At 37.6% G+C, this 19,677-nt stretch overlaps 1 protein-coding gene across 1 annotated transcript; it reads right to left on the minus strand.

Annotated features, from left to right (window-relative positions):
* Positions 1-11,984: 11,984 nt before the first annotated feature.
* On the minus strand, positions 11,985-17,130 carry NDUFAF4 (NADH dehydrogenase (ubiquinone) complex I, assembly factor 4). Its single transcript, XM_012661871.1, has 3 exons — positions 16,948-17,130; positions 16,302-16,405; positions 11,985-12,360 (listed from the first exon to the last, which is right to left on the minus strand). Exons 1-3 carry the CDS (start codon positions 17,081-17,083, stop codon positions 12,076-12,078), a joined length of 525 nt encoding a protein of 174 aa, XP_012517325.1. The 5' UTR covers positions 17,084-17,130; the 3' UTR covers positions 11,985-12,075.
* Between the last annotated feature and the right edge of the window lie 2,547 nt (positions 17,131-19,677).

A 19,677-nucleotide genomic window follows, 5' to 3' on the forward strand; every position in this document is an offset into this window, starting at 1 on the left:
TATCTTCCTTTTCAAAAAGAGACCTGTCTTCCCTTCTCTTTCCTAACAATAGAGAAGGAACATTTTCAGAAGATAAACTGGCTTGCTTCTCCACCTTCACTTTTTGACCAAAGATGTTTCTAATATTATTGGATCCAATCGCTTTGTCTCATTCTTTGATGTTTCAAAGAGGCCAGAACAAAATCTAGGCCAACCACCCACCCCCTTGCCTGCTTCTTAAATCCTAAATTAATACAGCAGACAGTGTTGGCGGGGTGGGGGGAGGCTATTTTTTCATTTTTCATATCTATAAGTGTTTGGAGGAGCACTATTTGGCCTCCAGGTTCTGACTGATAGGCTGTCTGTTTAAAAAGACATACTATCACAATCATATGGGAAGGAGAGAAGCCCCCAGATGATGTCTGGCCACTCAAAGCCCTCTCAGTGAAAACTGTTAGATATGGGGGGAGGGGGTGCATGCACGTTTCTCAAAATCTTAGGTCTCTCTCTGAGATCACATAGGATTAGTTATGCTTGAAGTTAAAGTCAGTAGAAACAGTATTTGAACTGACACCTTAAAAATGGTAAGGGTCAAATATGGCTACATATTTACTTGTGTTTTAATTATAATTGCTAAAGCCAAGTGGGTAAGTGATAGAACTGGAGAAATAGTTTTGAAAACGTTACTGCTAACACAAAGCAGAATAAAATACTGGTATCGCTTTCAGGACATAACTATAAATAGAGGAGATTTAAGTGATGGCAGAGGCTTGTCAGAAGAAAACAAGCACAGATGTCACATTCCTTTTATTACTTACTATTTGAGGATTCTTAAGTGTATTTCTTGTATATGGAACATATACCGGCATCACAGATATAGGTGACATGATAGCCAAGACCATGTAATGAGTGAGCTTTGGCAAAAGACGCTAGAGCCTACTACTTCCCTCCCTTCAAAGCAAAACCTTCCACCACCCATCCAGGCTCAGCCTCCTCTCCCTCACTATTACCACAATAACTGACATGCCATAAGAAATATAGTAAGATGTTGTCAAGAGAAGAGAGAGCTTTTGTTGCCTGTCTTTAGGAGTTTCATTTAGAGTCGAACTTCCTTCTCTGAGCCCTTGAGATCTGAGATATGAGGTCTAATTAGTCAGCATTTGAAAGCCTCCATCAGCATCCCATCACCAAGGATACCACACAGAACCATGAGTGTGCACCTCAACGGCCAGCACTGACTCATCAAAGATGAGGCAAATGGTGGACTGCATAAAATCTCGAGATAGAAAGAAATGCTCTCGCAGTACAAGATAGTCTAGGTCCTCCAAGCTTGTGAAATTAATCAAAGGTATAATCCTTGGTAGGGGGGTAGAGAGATGTGGGATGAAAGAATGCAAGGCAAACCATTCATTCAGATGAGAGTAAAACAACTAGCTATTTCCACATTCTCGATCTGACCTCTAAGCATTGACACATGCTGTCCCCTCTCCTAAACTCTCCTCCACGGTGAATTCCTCTCTTTTCTTTTATGTCCAACCCAATGACCACTTCCCTGGTAAGATTCACTGAGATATATCTATATAATTGTTAAAAACAAATGTGTAAATGATAGTACCAGAGAAATAGTTTTGAAAACTTTAAATGCTGTTAACAAAGAGTAGAATAAGAGTCATATGCCAGTATTGCTTTCAGGACACAACCATAAGTGAAGAGGTTTGAGTGATGGCAGAGGCCATCTTGAAATTTATTTATTCGCCTTGAAATTTCTCTCTCTGGGACTCTTTGCCATATGCATTGGTCATAGTCATTTCTTGCCTCAAAGTTAAGAGTCTTGCTTCTAGGAACAGAGCATTACAAGTAGAATACAGGTGTAGTAGTGGTGAGGCAGCATCACCACTGGGCCAAGATCGGAGTTTAGAGAGGAACCACACCTGGGTTAGCCCCTCCCCCACTGGCTTCCAACATGACCTTGGGTCAAGCAAGTAGTCAGCACTGCGATATTCAGTTTCCTCACCTGTAAACTGGGGATAATAAAAGAAGCTACTATGTAGAGTAATTTTGAGGGTAAAATGAAACAAGGAAAGTACTTAGCACTATGTCAAGCAAATATTAAACACTGTAAATAAATGCCATGGTAATAATGTCATTATTATTACCACCGTTATCATTATAAACTCAATAAATAGTTCATATACTTATAGTTCTCTACAAAGGAATACAAGGTTTTACTTTTGAGTTTCCTACAGATTATTAGTTTTCAAAAATTTACTGTCATTGGAACTAGATTGAAATCTCCCATATCAAAAGCTAGCAAAAGTGGAAACTGCACTAATGACTAGTCTGAGCTATACAAAATTTTTACAGGAGTGCAGTTTTATCCCTTGTAAATTCACAGGACAAGCAAGGATGTGTAAACATACACAGCTTTCTAAATAGAAGTCCAGCTGGGGAAAGAATAGATAATCATGCATTTGTAATTAGCATAATCTTCTTAAATACATGGCAATATACTAAATTCTTTAAAACAATTTTGAGTTTTTAAAAGTAATTTATTCCTCTGAACAAGTTAAATGTGTTCCCAGCACTTGTCTCAAACTAATAGTTTGCTTAGTAAGTACTTTCTTAGAGATCACTTTTTAAACAATCTGCTTCTGTCTAGTCCTATTAAGTAAAAAAATTCCAAGTGATGGAGTCTAACTAAATTATACTACATATCAAGTTAAATAATTAAGAATTAATCTTTTCAATGTCTTATATCTTATACTATCTATCTCTCATAATAAGTTATTACAATTCAAGTTAGACATTTCTTTTAAATTAAAATATTCTGTTACAGAATTCTGCTCTTTCCTTTTAATTGATTACACTCAGAAGATAAACCACTTTATTTTATATTCATAAGCCATACTATAAATTCTGAAAAATTTTCAAAATTGTATTAAGAGTTTTTATAAACTGGGACACACCTGAAATACAGAGGATTTAACTTTCCAAAGCCATGAAGATAATAATAGCAAGAAAAAAGAAGTTCCGTAGATCCAGAAATCAATTTTTTAAATCATTATGACAATTATGGTAGGGCAATTTCATTGTCATGATAATGTGGTTTTGTTTTATTCTGAAGATCATACACTTATTTCTTGTTATTTTGATGTATTTTCACAGCTATTATATATAGTGGAAGAACTTTGTTGGTGAGGGAATGTAATCGAGAATGTTTAAATAACATCCCTACGTAGGTGAGGAGGCTGATACTTGAACTCAGACGTGCCTTGCTAATATGCTCTGTAATTTCTCATTCACTTTTGTAAAATTATCACATGTATTAAATACGGAATGCATATATTTTCAAAGCAGTAGAATAGAATTAGAAGCCATAAACTAAAAACTATACCCACTAATAATTTTATTTCTGTTGACAAAAGAGAAATTCTAAACTCTTTGCAGTAACTCCAGATTGTCTTCAGGAAATTAAGTATTATTATTATACAAAATAGGTGAAACACTGCATTGTGGGTTGGGGAATAGGACCCCGGGCTTTAGATTCAGCTTTTAATTGTATGACTTTAGACACCATACCTGAACCTGCAAAATGACGGAATTGGACCTGATTCTAAGATACCATCCAATGCCATACAATGCTTCAATGGGCAGAAGTCCCAATTATTAATATCGTTAATATAAATGTTCAGTCTTAATTACAGCATAAACCACCCTGAAGTTTATGCAATGCAAAATGCACCAAAATCAAATTATGTCCTCAAAAAATAACTGTATGTGGCAAAAATCTGATATAGGTTGTTGGTGATTTGGGCTGCATTGTATTCTCCTCCAAAATTCATACATTCAAGTCCTCAGCTCCAATTCTTCAGACTATGACTGTATTTTGGGGTAGGGCCTTTAAAGAGTTAATTAACATTAAGTGAGGTCATTAGGGTGGGCCCTAATTCAAAGTAACTGGTGTCCTTATAAGAAGAGAAGATTAGGACACAAACAGACACAGAGGAAAGATCATGGCATGTGAAGACACAGGGAGAAGATGGTCATCTGCAAGCCAAGGAGAGAGGCCTCAGAAGAAATGAACTCTGACAACACCTTAATCTCAGACTTCCAGCCTCCAGAACTGTAAGAAAATAAATTTCTGTTGTTTAAGCCACCCAGTCTGTGTAATTTCATTATGCTGCCAGAGCAAGCTAATACAGTTAACTCTTCTATAGCAGCTATACAATCAAAGGATTCCAGTGTACATAAGTATAAATACTAGGTGTAAAAGGGACATTAGGTATCTAATGAAATGTGAAGCTCTGAGAAATCGACAGAGGTCATGCCTTCCCCATAAATGTTAAAGAGAGCTTTCTGAGGATAACAGGCTCTGCACAAAAGCCCCATAATGAGCATCACAGTGGGGTCTCAAACCCCACTGCACCAGCCACGGTAATGCTCTGCAAGGAGAAAATACAAATGCAAGCAGTATCTACCAGCACAGGAAAATCAAAACCACACAAAAGGGGAATGATTACAACAGCCTGTCAAGAAACTTCTGTGTGTTCCCCGGGAATGGAAGACCTTCTGCGTGCAGTCACCAAATACAGCATTTACACAAAGGCACTGGGCTTGCTGGGAACCTGAATTCTTTGGTGAACTAATTATTTTTAAATGATTTTTTCCCCTTAAATGGTAGTTTCATTCTCTTTGGGACAATAGCATTAATTAAGCAAATAAGTCCTGCTCAACCGGGCAGTCATCTCTCACACCTCTCAATCCCCACTGCATTATGTTTATACCTCTTGGGGCACTTACTAGATTTTGGCCTGTAGTAGGACAACCTGCATACTTCTCTTATCCCAACTTGCAAGCAAGGGCTATGTTTATCCTTTCTAACTCTTACCTAGCTCAGAGCCTTGCACCCAATTAATACTCAGTAATATTCATTAACTAAAATTGAACTAAATTACCATTCAATAAACTTCTGAAGTGTTATTTTGCATTTTAGGTCATAGGTAAATACATGTATCAGTAGGAAACAAGAAAGCTAGAGTTAACACTGAGAAAGTCATGAGAGATGAGTTTGGAGAGATCAAAAAGGTATGAACTCCCTTATAATTTAAGAAAGTTGGATTTTATCCTAAGGATGATGGAATGATTTTAAAGCAACTGAACAGTATTTTCAGATTTGCATTCTGTGGGAAAGATTAGTCTCGGTGCCAGCTGAAAACTGAATTACAAAGAGTCATGACTGGGGCAGGAAGCTGAGGGTGAGGGTAAATTAGAGAACAGTCAAAAGTGTCTGAGTTTTACAGTCTTTGTAATTGGGAGACTAGTATTAATAGAATCGCTGTCAAAACAATCAAAAGAAGTACAACAGGGCAAGGTATGAAAGTGAAGATGGTGAATTTTATTTTTTAATTTTTTTCAATTAAGGTATTAAACACAATATACCAAAGTATGTAGAATGCTTTACTCTGAAATGTACAGCTTGATGTATTTGCATATACTAATGCAACGTTCACCAGATCAAGACAGAGAACACTTCCAGAACTTCTCATGACCTTTCCTGATCAATAACTTATTAATTACTAAGGGGAAAAAAAATAGTAATTTTATAGTGAAAATCTGGCAGATGCCATCTTAACCAAGCTATCAAAGTTAATATCATCAAAATGAGACAAAATGACATCATGCATTTCCCAATATGATGCATTATAAAGTGTAAAGATGGCCTCAAGTTCTTTGACACTTTTCCCATAGAGAGGTGTGGTCTATGTCCTCTACCCTCGAATCAAGGCAAACTTTGTGACTGGTCTGACAAATAAAGAAGTGATTCTCTGCCAATTTCTTGGCCCGGGCCTTAAGTAGCTGACAATTCCATTTTATTTGTCCTGCAACGTTTATTTTTGGAACCTAGGCAATCACCATGGTGTAAGCCCATGCCATATGAACAGGCTGCCTGTAGATGCTCTAATCTATAGCCTTAGCTGAACTCACAGCCAACAAACAGCATCAAATCCTGCCATAAGAGTAGGCTATCTTCAATGTTCAGCCCAATTGAGCCTTCAGATGATACCAGACCCAGCTGCAATGACATGAGAGACCCCAAGGGAAAACCACCCAGCTGAGATTCCACAATCTGTGGAACCATGAGAGGATAATGAATTGTTGCTTTAAGCTACTAGGTTTTGAAATGGTTTGTTACGGAGCAACAGATAATTGAACAGTAGCTAACACTACAAAACTCAATCTCCATGAGACTTGGGACCTTGTTATTTTCCCTGCTGTATCCCCAGCTTCTAGATAAGTACCTGGCAGTCGATAGATCCATAAATATTTGTGATGAATAACTGGCAATAGTATTGATTTGAGAAAATGGTTTGAAAAGCCACTTATCTTTTAAAAAGCTCTTAAGTTTAAATGGTGGTCTTCTTTTTGCTTAATAAATTACTTGAGCAAGCAGAGAAAGTTAAAAAAAAAAAATCATGCTATCAATTTCATATCTACACGCAGAAATGAGTTGCACATTTGACCTACCTAGAATTGGGTCTTTTAAAAAACAGAATGTGGTGACCTAAATATTTAAAAGCTTCATTAATAATGTTGTTTTGAGGCCAGGCACGGTGGCTCACACCTGTAATCCGAGCACTCTGGGAGGCAGAGGCGGGAGGACTGCTTGAGGTCAGGAGTTTGAGACCAGTCAGAGCAAGAGCAAGATCCCGTCTCTACCAAAAATATAAAAAATATAGCCAGGCATGGTGGCACATGCCTGTAGTCCCAGCTACTTGAGAGGCTGAGGCAGGAGGATCACTTGAGCCCAGGAGTTTGAGATTGTAGTGAGCTATGATGACACCACTGCGCTCTAGCCAGGGCAACAGATTGAGACTCTGTCTCTAAAAAAAAAAAAAAAAAAAATGTTGTTTTGAGGCTTTAGAATCTCTTAAATCTGGTCTTTTAAAAATCTTCTATCTGTCCTTTTGCTATTCCTCCAGAAGCATCAGGGCCAGCAACAAAAGAAAAAGAGAAAAAGGTGTAACCAAAAAATAACTTAAGAGGAGAAAAGGTACTCATTTGCTTTGGTGATATTGTAGTTTTGGGATATTTGTAAAGCAAAATATAGTATCTCTCTCTCTCTCCCTTTCTCTATCTTTCTCCTTCTTTCCTTCTATAAGACACATTTTAAATGACTCTTCAACATTTATTTGTTAGCTTCTTATCTGAACCAATAGCATCAGTTCTGGACCAGTACCAGGATCAGGAAGGCTGTTATAGAAACAATTGAATAATAAATGGTTAATGGCCTAAGGAGCAATAAATAGAGTCAATCAGAGTTGAATGCTCAATGGCTCTACGCAAGGGTCTTCCTACACTAAAAATAATGTAAATAACAAATAATAGGAGCCCATTTGTATTGTTTCTTACATGAGTAATTAAAAAGCAGCATGTTTATATATTCACCAACCCATATAAAGACTTGTCAAACCATAACATCATATATTAAAAACAAGTTAATTAAAATAAAAGTAGGCTGGGTGTGGTAGTTTACATTTGTAATTCTAGCACTTTGGGAGGCTGAGGTGGGAAGATTGTTTGAGGCCAGGAGTTCGAGACCAGCCTGGGCAACATAGCAAGATCCTGTTTCTACAAAAAATTAAAAAATAGCACACCTGTAGTCCCAGGTACCTGGGAGACTAGGGCGGGAGGATTGCTTGAGCCAAGGAGTTTGGGCTGGCAGTGAGCTATGATCACACCACTGCACTCTAGCCTGGGCAACAGAGGGAGATCTTGTCTCAACAACAACAAAAAAGTAAAATTAGTATATCACACAAAAACATGCAAACTATGCTGTTACGTAACAGGTGTCATTGAAAAATTAAAGAGAATTATAGATAATTCTAAAATAAAAATAATAATTTTCACTATATAGTTCAATTAAAGTATTGGGTGATATATATTACACTTACTTTGAAATGCAGCAAGACATTTAAAGAAAAATTGGGATATGTTATTTCCCATATAAAATATACCAAAGTACACTAAAATGGCAAAATTGCTCAAATATCATTAGCTGCTAATGGAATTTTTAACTACAAACATGCATGTATTAAATTTTATCAATATTTATTCTTCTGGAAATAGAAAAAGGCCCGAAGCTTATTTTAGAAATTGCTATTATTTTTACTCAGTGGCCCCTCTATTTTCCACATGGTGATGTCAATAATCAATCCTAGACATAAATCATTTTAGCAGTTTGCTTGCTTTGGAGGCATAAGCAGAGTTCATTGTCAGTCAGGTGACTTTCCTCTCTAACCTTTCCAAAAGATATATTCTTTCATGCAACCAAGAAATGTTCCTGCTCATCAAGACTGTGCTGTTATCCATTTCATCTCAGGGATTACTTCTCACTTCCAGGTACTACTGGCTTATCCATTTTGACTAAATTCTTGTCCCCAAATTACTTATCTTTACAGTGGCTTCCTTGCTGCCTGTTTTGTCACAGGAAGCAGAGGAGGAGGCCATTTTGGTGTTACATCAATATATTGAAAAATTACAACTCTTAACTCTGCTCAGGATTCTATTCTTCTAACTAGTGAGTCCCTGTTCTACAATTCTATTTCCACGTGCTCCTAAAACATAGTTCTATTGCTGGGGCACTGAAAGTGGCAGAAAAAAGGCATGGGGAGTCCATGGAATTAGTGACCCAAATGCTCTGAATTTAAAGCTTTGTTTTTTTAAGACCTAATTAAGTGCTTCTGATATTTCATTTCTCCTAACAAGTAATCCATTCCTATCACTCCTGAAGCAGAAGAAATGGAACATCCAATTAAACTGGATAGACATTCCTTCTCTCAAACTTTCACAGATTGGTCTTTGTCAGGACAAGTAAGATAGAGTAGCTATCAAGCAATGTGTAATGGCGATTTGAGGTGCATAAAACCATTCTAATCCTTTAGAATGGTTTCTTATATATTTTCAATGTCTACGCAACAGACTGTCTTTAAATACAGCCTCCTCACAACACTACTAATTGTCCAGGGACCCACTCTCCTTTTCTTGAGATTATGGGTGTTTGAGGGCGTTGAGTAAATATGCAGAAGGGGATGTCCATGCACAAATATTTGGGGGATAAAGCAAAACCCTGTGGCAGAGACAGGAACCATTCCTGAGTGATGGTGAGATGCTTAATGTCGACAAATTGGTGCTAAGAGGGTTACACCAGTGCCCAAGGTAGTCTTTGAGTCCTCCAACAATGCCTTTCGTGGTTAGGAGGATTGAACCTAGTTTGCCCAGGACATTCCAGTGTATGACTACTGTTTCTATTATCTTAATGTAACTGGTACTCCCTCTCACTCTCTGAAGTGTCTCAGTTTAGACAATAAATTATACAGTCACCCTGTCTATATTTACGGTAGAACTTTGCCAAATCCACCCACTTTTCTGTAGCAGGACTCTCTTTTTGGGCAGCCTGTCCTGTATCAGCTGCCTGGATCCCAGTCCTCCTGCCCAGCCTATTAACCCTCCTCCTTTCTCTCGACTCTGCTAACCCCAAATCTTTTCATCTCCAGGAATTCTTTCTTTTTTTCTTCCCTCCTTCGTCACCCAGAAAACTTACTTCCTTCAAACTCCTTCAAAGCCACCCTCCTTATAGTCCCTGCTTATCTTCTTTCACAATGAAACTTCGACAATGCTGATATTCAACTTGTTCAAAAAACTGGTATACAATTTGGACAGTCCTGGTGCCACCAGCCGTTAAATATTTTTAAAAACTATCCCTGATCCAGAGGCCATTAACCCAGGAGTCTCTCAAACTTACTAAACCAGTCTCTCATAGCAGAGAGCCCAGAACGCCACAGGCGATTCTCTTGAACAGTGAGCACTGACCAATCCTGGCCTTATGTGTCCCAGACAGCTTAGACACTATCTCACTTAATTCTCATAATTTTACAGAAAGGCAACACAGTGTAGCAGTTAGGAGCACAAAGTTCTGAAAATAACCAAACAGGGTTTAAATCTAGGCTTCAACACTAAGTAATTTTTGAAAATTTACTGAAGCTCTGTTTCAATTTTCCCTGTAAAATGTGGCTAATAGTACTTATTCTCATACCTATGGTAAATATAAAACAAGTTAACATATATAAAGCACCTAGATTAGTATCTAGTAATTATTTTTAAAATGTTAGCCATTGTTACCTGTTTTAAGTTGAGGACAATTCCAAGATGGCATGGCCAGTGGTGATGCTGACATCTAAAACCAGGCTTTCTGCATCTCAATTCCATGCACTTTCTGACACTGCTACCCAAGTGCTCTCCTATACGTAATAAAAAGCAGTACAGTACGCTAATGAATGATAGGGGAAGTATTATATTTTATCATGTGACACCATATAATTGTAGTCACACAGCCACCTAACCACACAATACAGATTTATTATAAATAGGGAAGATGGCTCAGAAATAGCAGTACTAGTGATTTAAGTATTGACCTTTATGTGATAAAGGAAAAGTTCTGACTGATTTACAGAGATTTTAAAATACAACTTTGTATTGATTAGTTTCATATTTTCTTAAAAGAACTACTGTACTGAACCAAAATTAACTAAGTATAATTTATTCACATACTCAAACTACATTTGAAAAGGTTAAAAATTTCCCATCTCAGTCCATTTTTCTCTTCTCAACATTACTACAAATGCTTCCTTCCTCAGCATCTGCTATATCATTGCCGGGAGGAATCTCTCGCAAGTACTGACGTTTACTTTCCTTCCCTTCAGAAGCACACTGATAACGCCAATATTCCCAGAACTTGTACCTTCTGTCTTTTTGAGATGTGCTTCTTTTTGGCATAACAAAAATCAAAAACAAAAACAAAAACATACCACTAGGATACTGAAAAACTAAATTCTGGGCCTGGCTATGTCATAAACTATATCTTAGGTTAGGTATCCTCCCCAAGCACGTTTCTCAACGGCAAAAAAGAATTCATGTTTGCCTAGTCCTTTGTAGCCCTTTATTATTTATCTTCACTATAACACTTAAATAAGGCAGAAAGGTTACCGTCTACCCAAGAGCTCACAGATAACAACATATTCGGCAAAGCTAAATTTATACAATCTCACTGAAGATCCTAGTACTGGTACATATTATACTCCTGAGTTTGTTAAATGGATGAAGCAGCAATTTCCCAAGTTCCTTACAATGATCTTTCCATGCTTCTACTTGCTATTTTTTCCTTCTCTCAACTAACATTAAAATCAAAATACATATATATATATATATATATATATTTGATCACCTAATTTCTTTACCATGATTCTTCAACTGCTTTTTAAAATGTTCTTGTACTTCTATATTAAATCCAGAGAAAAATTATTTTTTCAAATAGTTCCCACTGCTCCACACCTCTCTGAAAGCTTTTAAATTTACCTATTTGTTAAAGTAGGGATTGCTAACATTTTATAAACACTGCTAATTACGTTTTATAATTTTAAAGATAGTTATTCAATACTTAAAACCAATTCAAAAGAAAGGAAATTCTTGCTAATTCTTATTCCTTGGAGTAGCAGTAAAGATGTATTTTCTACTGATTTTGCATCCAGTCCTCCACCTGCCTTTATTTGAGAAATACTATTATTCTACCTTACTGTTGAGCCTCTCTTTCCCTACAAAAAATGTTACAGTCTTAAGAATCAGGAAAGCTCTTACTTTCAATACTATCCAAAGGAAGAATGAACTAACCACTTAAATTGTAAGGTGAAACTTTGAATGTTAAATGACGGATTCAGGACATTTACCAAGGGGCCATATAACCAACTAAAACACTGATATGATTTACCTAAAATAACACATTATTTATAATAAATTAATAGATGTGATTAGACATGCTGACACATACATATAAACTATGCCTAAAGCAAATTAAAGCTTAAAAGGAAACAAAATATATTCTATGAGCAGTCTTGAAAAGCCAGCACAGCTCAATAAATAGTATGTTCTCACAAGAAGGGAGCATTAATTACTTGGTAATTTATATAGTATGCTAAAGATGAGGAAATATACAGGATATCAGGATGGGGAATACACATAGGAAAAGTAATTTCTTGATTTTCTTCATTTTGAACGTATGGCTTTCTTGTCTTTAGGAGGGAAGACTTTGACTTCAAAAGTAACAAAATATTTGAGAAGGGAATTCACATCTTTCTGTTCTAAATCGTATTCTTGTGCTATTTTCTCAGCAGTCCATGTTTCTGGATGAAGTTTATGATTATTGAGAAGTGTTAATGCCTCTACGATGGAAATTTTGCCTTTGGGAATGTTCTTAATATTCATATTAATGTAATGGTCTCTCGGCAATCTGAACTCCTTTGGCTCTTGACCTGTTTCAGCAGCTTTTACCTAGTATCAAAAAAAAAAAAAAAAAAGGCTTTTAGAATGAGAGAAAAGACTTGACATTTACCTTCATGCTTCTCAAATCTACACTATTCTTCTTCAAATAAACACTGCACATGCTTCCCCAAACTACATTTTCTCATTATAATGCGCCATAGTTTGCACTTTGGCCACATTGCCTTTTCATAACCACAGCTCTATCATCAAGAAATTTAGGTAGCTCTAGAAAATAATAATCAAATGTATACCACTCACATTATTTCATAAATACTAAAAGAAGAACAACAAAAAGAACTGATTGGGTTAAAAACCACACCTGCTTCAGAAGGGCAGGACTATGGTACTACCCTGACAGCTATTAATAACTTGATAACATTCATTTTGTTTCCTAGTTTTGTATTTTATATTCAATGCCCCCAAACACTTTGAATAAATTCAAATATTACTAGAGATCTTGCCTCTTCTGAGAAAATAACCTAATGCCTCCAATACCCCAAAACAAACAGAACAACCTATGTATACCCATCCTTTCACCTGTCTGTCCCATCCAAACTTAATCCCTCAATTTGTGCTCCACATTCCATTCTCATTACCTAGCCATGCCTATCATTCCTTTTTTCTTTTCCTTTTAACTGCACGCTGCCTACTTCTGCTTTTTTGTCAAAATATGGAAATGCTATAGTCCTACCTTTTTAAAACACTCACCAAACCCAAAACCAACATTTCCTTTAGGACTAGTTTCCTTCTCCTCAGCTAAGGTTTAAAGCACAATGATATTTGCTATTTCTAATGACCTCCTAGTTGCTTAATTCAGAGGACACTTTTCAGACCTTATCTGAACTCACAACAGCATTCCACTGTATCTGACACTGTTGATCACGCCAACATATCCGTAACTCTCTTTCCCCTTTGTTTCTTTGCCACCCTTCTGCGGGTTTTCCGTCTGTTCCTTCACCGTTTTCTTTGTGCATCCTTTCTCTTCTCCTGCCCCTTAAATGTTAGTCTGCCACAAGTTCTGATACAGGCCCTCTTCTCACTCTACACATTCTTCCAAAGTAATCCTACACACTCCCCTAACTTCCATTACTGCCAACATGTCAATGACTTCCAAATCTGTGATCTCGAACCTAGACCTTTTTCCTGACTTCCATTCCCAAATGCCTGATAGGTATCTCCACTTGGATGATCTACATACACCTCAAATTCAATATGCCTAAAACTGAACCTATCACCAGTTCTATCCCCCTATTTGCAATCTCAATAACCAAAACCACCCACCTGCCCTATATGAGGTCCCAAACTGGGAATTATATCTGACATTTCCCTCTCCCTCATGACATCCAATCAATGAACACATCCTGTTGATATTGCATCGTAAGTTTCTCTCGAACCCATTCACTTCTCCCCCATCACTAATCATTGTAGTTCAAGCCAATGTCTCCTGCATGAACTACTGCAAACACCTCCTAGCGGGCCTCTTCTAACTGGATAAAATGCACTTTGTTCCCTCCCAGCCTACTCTGAAATCTGACATCATTTTTGGACATGAAACTCTTCAATGGCTTTCCACTGCTCAGAATAAAATCAAAATTCCAAAATTCATTGACAAGACAAATAAGGACCTTCATGATCTGGCCCCTATCATCCTCTATCCCAGATCAGCCCTCATACTTTCTTTCCCCTAACTGCACCAAACTCTAATCATTCTCCAAAGGCATCACGTACTCTCATATCTTCATATTGCAACCTCAGCCTAAAACACTCTTTCCAGCTTCTTCACTTTTTAAAACTCAAAGCTTCTCTCATCTTCCTATTCCCAGATAGATCCTCCTTCCACTCCAAACACACCTTTACTCAGATATCCCTCCTAATTAATATTAAATACTAAAATAAATATTACTTGACCAAAAGAAAACCTTAGGAAATTAAAAATAGAAAAAAGTCCCAAATGTGATGAAAGTATTTTTTAATCAAAAACTAGTATCATTTTTATTATAATTAATGCTGAAACATTAGAGACATCTTATGTAAGGAAGGAACAGGTGAGAATGCCTACTTTTATTATGTTAATGTTACAGACAACAAAATAAGACAAGCATAAATATTAGAAAGGAAGAGAAATTATAATTCCATACAGATATGAAAATATCTTCATAAAAATAAGAGAATCAACTCAAAACTAATGGAAATAATAACCTAGCAATGTGAGTAGCTACAACAGAAAGATCACTCACTGATATACAACAGTCCCCCTTTATATGCAGTTTCAGTTACCTGTGGTCAACTGCAGTCTAAAAATATTAAATGGCAAATTCCAGAAATAAACAATTCATATATTTTAAATTGTACGCTGTTCTGAGCAGCATGATGAAATCTCTCACCATCCTACCTGGGATGTGAATCCTCCCTTTGTCCAGTATACCTATGCTGTAGATGCTACCTGCCCATAAGTCACTTAGTAGCTGGCTCGGTTATCACATTGACTGTCACAGTATTGCAGTGCTTGTTTTAAGTGACCCTTAATTGACCTAATAATGTCCCCAAAGGGCAAGATGCCAAAGGGAGATCATAAAATGGTTCCTTTAAGTGGAAAGGTGAAAGTTCTTAATTCAATAAGGGAAAAAAAAAAATCGTATTTTTTTCTTCTTAACTTCTTAGCTGAAGTTGCTAAGATCTATGGTAAGAATGAATCTTCTATGTGTAAAACTGTTATAATTGTTCTATTTTTATTATTATTGTTGTTAATCTCTTATTGTACCTAATCGATAAATTAAACTTTATCCATAGGTATGTATGTATAGGAAAAAACAGTATTCTATATACAGAGTTTGATAGTACCCGTGGTTTCAGATATCCGATGGGGGACTTGGAACGTATCCCCCTTGGATAAGCGGGGGACTACTGCACTAGCAATAAACAGTTAAAAAATTGAGAGTGAAAAAACATCCCACTCATAGTAACAATCTTCCCTCTATCCCTCAAAGACTTAATAATTAAAAGATGTTAATTCTCCACAAATTAATCTACAAATTCCAATTCAATGACACTCAAAATCCAAATAGGACTTATTAAAGTACCTCAGAATTTGATTCCAAAAAAATAAATGTGTGAGACAAGAAACTTCTGAAAAGAATGAGAGGACATATCAAAGATATACCATAAAGCTCTATTAATTAAAACATTATGGTTCTATTGTACAGATAGAAAAATAAGTAAATAGAACTGATGAGTCCATAAAGAAACCTGTATGTGTATGTGCAGTTGCACTTAAGTAAGTAGAAAAAGGTCTGTGTTATCTGATAAATTATATTTAGACAACTGGCCATCCACTGAAAAGAGGTTAAACTGGTCTTTTTCCCATACCAAACACCATCCCTCACTGTATACAAAGCACTTGTGCCTGGCACTTACATATTGCAGCATATGGATTTACATATAGGTTCCCATTCCCAATGTAGTCTATGATCCTCCTCCTAATTTTACATGTCCTATCTAAATATATTCTTAAGAGCAAACAAACAAACAAACAAACAAAAAACCCAAACCCACCGGCATTAAAGAAGTCCCTGAGATTAGAACACACCTGAATCTACAGAATGAGAAAACAGTACTACAGCTCTCCTTTTGTTGCTGAAATGACAGCCACTACAAGAATTACCTTACCAAATCCTGCAAATTCTGAAATAAAGAATTCACACAGTTGCATTCAATCAATACTTTCACAAGTCTTTTAGAATTCTGGTAAATATCCAGTAAATCAACACATGTGGGTCTTGCTATCTTAGACCACAGCGCTTAAACTTTGCCAAGGCACCAGACTCTGGTCACAAATACACTGACGTTTTACACTTGCAGAGCACTCTAAACTTGCCACACTTTTCTTGATCATTGTCTTGGAGCCCCAAAATAAGTAAATTATCTATTTACGTAATTAAAACACACATTACCTGCACGGAAGACACAGGATCTTTGGAATCTACATACACATCTTTTAGTAATGACAGCAGCTTGCCATCTTTTCTAGCAATTTCTTCCTTAATTTCTGGATGGCCTAAGGAAAGAAACAAAAACACCACAATGTTAAAACCAATGAAAATTTCCTCTAAGACCCTACACAAGATAGCTACTTTAATTTTTTTTTTTATTAAACATAATCATTTGGGCAGTTCGGGTTTTAACTATAAATCAAAATATTAATACTAGGTCAAGCTCAGCGTCCAGTGTTCTGTGAAGACACCTAGAGAAAATTTTGCTGCACATGATCCCTTCGGATTTTGAGTTCTTGTATCAAGTCGCCAAGCATTATAGACAAAATCTGGAGAGAGCCGGGTTAGCGGGGGCACAGGCCGCCAGCTCCCGGACTAGAAAGTAGGCGGAGCCGACAACCTCACTGCGGGCGCTGCGGGGACATTCTCAATGTCACCGGCCAGGCGGCTCCACCTTCCCTCGCTTTACTGGCCCGAGCCGCCGCGGCCGAGTAGGTTGATGTTAGTCACCCGGCCCCCAGACCGAGGTGGTCCAAGCTCGCGGAACCTCCCGGCCGGCCCAGAGCGTCCGCGCCCCCGCACCCCGAAACGCCCCTGCACCACTCACTGCCGATCTGCTCTTGCAGGAGGCTCTCGGTGGCAGGGTGCTTGGGCGCAGCAGAGGGCTTCATTTTGCTGATTTCTCTTTGAGCTCGGTTTTCTAAGTTAAAATTCCTGATTGCGCGAATCACCAAAGCCCCCATCTTATCATAACGTGGTGCCGGCAGGTTCACGCCGCACGTGGGAAAACACCCGCACGGGCGACCTCCGGGACTCACGGAGCATGCGCACGTGTGGGCCTCATGAACGCGGTTCGCCCCCTAGCGGTCGGGAGGCCAAACACCGCATCTCAGCCCAGATTGTATCAAGGGGAGCCCCTCCCTTAGGGGAGGGTGACGTGCTCCCACGTGGGGTCGCTTCCTGCGGGAGGGGGCGGGGCGTAAGCCCCAGACCCCGGCTGGTTCTCAACTCGGTAGACCTGTGGAGTTGGCGGGAGACTTTAAAGCTGTTCCGCCCAGGCGTCTGCGCAGACTTTCTGACTTAATTCCAATGGAGTGTTGGGGTGAGGCCCGGCATTGGCTGAAGCTTCCTACGGGTCAGTGCAGCCAGAGCTGAAGCAGATAAAAATAGAACTTACTACACCAGGGTCAAACAGGGTTCTAAAGTTGCCCGGTACTGCTTACATGAAAGGAAAATAATGAAAGGGTATTTATTCTCGATAAATATTTATTCTCAGCCACTCTTATTTTAAATGCCTTATCTTCCTGTCCCCTTGCCTGATGCGTTTTCGAGCCACTGTATTCTCTTTTTCCATTATTTTTTACATCCCTTCCTCATAACTCACTTGACCTAATGATATCGATTTTAGTTATACTTCTCTTTCCCTTCTCTTTATTCTCGCTACTAGTTTGATTTATTTTTCCATACTACTAAACGCTGAGTCACCCCACCATTCCCTAGCCTATGTCTGTTCTCTTGTGCCTTCCTCGTTCTTTTTAAGCTTCTGTGTAACCAATGAAAGGAACAACCAATAACACATTAGAAAAAAAACAAGTGTTGCATTCTCTCTCTTTCTCTCTCTCCCTCCTCCCTCCCTCTCTCCCCTTCCATTTCTGAATGGGTTACTGTGGTGCTGCTTTTAAGATTCTTTAGAAATATTATAATTAATCTATAATAAAAGAAACCCACCAGGAGGAAAGTAGTAGGGTTTCCAAAATTATAATATTTCACACAGACTGTGGCTGCAAAATCTGTTTTTAGAGTTCTCAGCTCTGATTAGCAAAATGAAGTAGGTTGGTTTTTTTAAACCTGTTTAAGAAAAGAATCAATGTAAAGATAATTGAAGTAATAAAAAAAAAACCCAAGAATCAAAGTAAAGGGACAGTTTTATTTAAAGAGAACTAATGTAATTATTAAATATAATGCTTAATCATAGCCAGAACATTACAAGGAACATAGCTTCCACCATTGATTATAGTGAAATGTTTTTACTGGGATTGGTATTTGGAATTTATAGAAGCTAAAACCAGTGTTCTCTGATTGAGTTAATTGGGAAGTTATCCTGAAGGTGGCAGGCTGCTCCAAGATTTCCATCTTCAAGACTTTTAGGCATAGTTGTAATTCAGTCCTTTTAGCCAAAGATATTCCTATTTCTATGGGTGCAATGAAATTTTTAACCTGCTTCATTATGTCTATATGTCTCAACCAAGGTAGCAATCACACTCAACTGCCTGTTAAATATTTTAAAAGTGAAAATCTCATTTTCTTAGAAATTCTACCTGACTACAGGCAGCATGAAAAAGTAATGTTAGAAGTCACCGTGTTGGAGTAGTAGGGATTACGATATGAAAGAATTCCTTGAATTCTTGCACATTCAGATAGAGCTTGGATTCAACATTTAGAGAGCATCTAACATGTCCCAGCTGCTTTGTGTGGTTCCGGTCTGGTGCTGCTCAGGCCCTCAAAGAGCAAAACAGAAGACAGATGTGCTAGACCAGAAGGGCACAATTGGCTGTCACCCTTTGGTAATCATCACAGAAATAAAACCTGACTATAAATGCATAATTCTGGCTCTTCTTGTCAAAACATATAAATTAACAGGAACTCTGGGCTTAAGAACTTCCCTGCGGCTTATGTTAAAGGTTGAAGTCAGGTCCCCAAGGAAAGTATAATTAGAATGCTTCTCAGAATTCAGCTTCCATCTGAATAGAGTGTCATGATAGGTATGTATGGCTGAATATCTTAAAATACTAATGAAATAAACTCGGGGTCTTACCAACACTTTAAGTTCTACGAGAACAAGAATTTTTGTCTGTTTTATTCACTGCTGTATTCAACATGTAGAATGATGCAGGTACACAGTACGTACTAAACAAATGTCAGATGAACCAAAAGACAAGTAGGATCCCTGAGCTAGAGTCCAGACCCTGGATAGGTTCTTTCTGCCTGAACACTGGCAGAACACTTGCTGGCAGAAGTCCTTGTGTGAGTTGAATCCACTTTCCTCATCTTAAAATTGGAATGATAGTAATTACCTAATAGATTTTACACAGATTAAAAATATAAATGTCTAGTACAATGCCCAACTCAGAATATCATGTTAAATATATTTGCATTGCTTGAAATCCCTATTAAAACACCAACATCATTCTTCACAGATGTAGAAAAATTAATTTTACACTTTGTGTGGAACCAGAGAAGATCCTGCATAGCAAAAACAATTCTAGGCAATAAAAACAAAATGGGAAGTATCAACTTACCAGACTTCAAACTTTATTATAAGGCTGTAGTAATCAAA

The sequence above is a fragment of the Propithecus coquereli genome, unplaced genomic scaffold (genome assembly GCF_000956105.1).
Source record: "Propithecus coquereli isolate 6110/MARCELLA unplaced genomic scaffold, Pcoq_1.0 Scaffold74, whole genome shotgun sequence".
Lineage (NCBI taxonomy): Eukaryota > Metazoa > Chordata > Mammalia > Primates > Indriidae > Propithecus > Propithecus coquereli.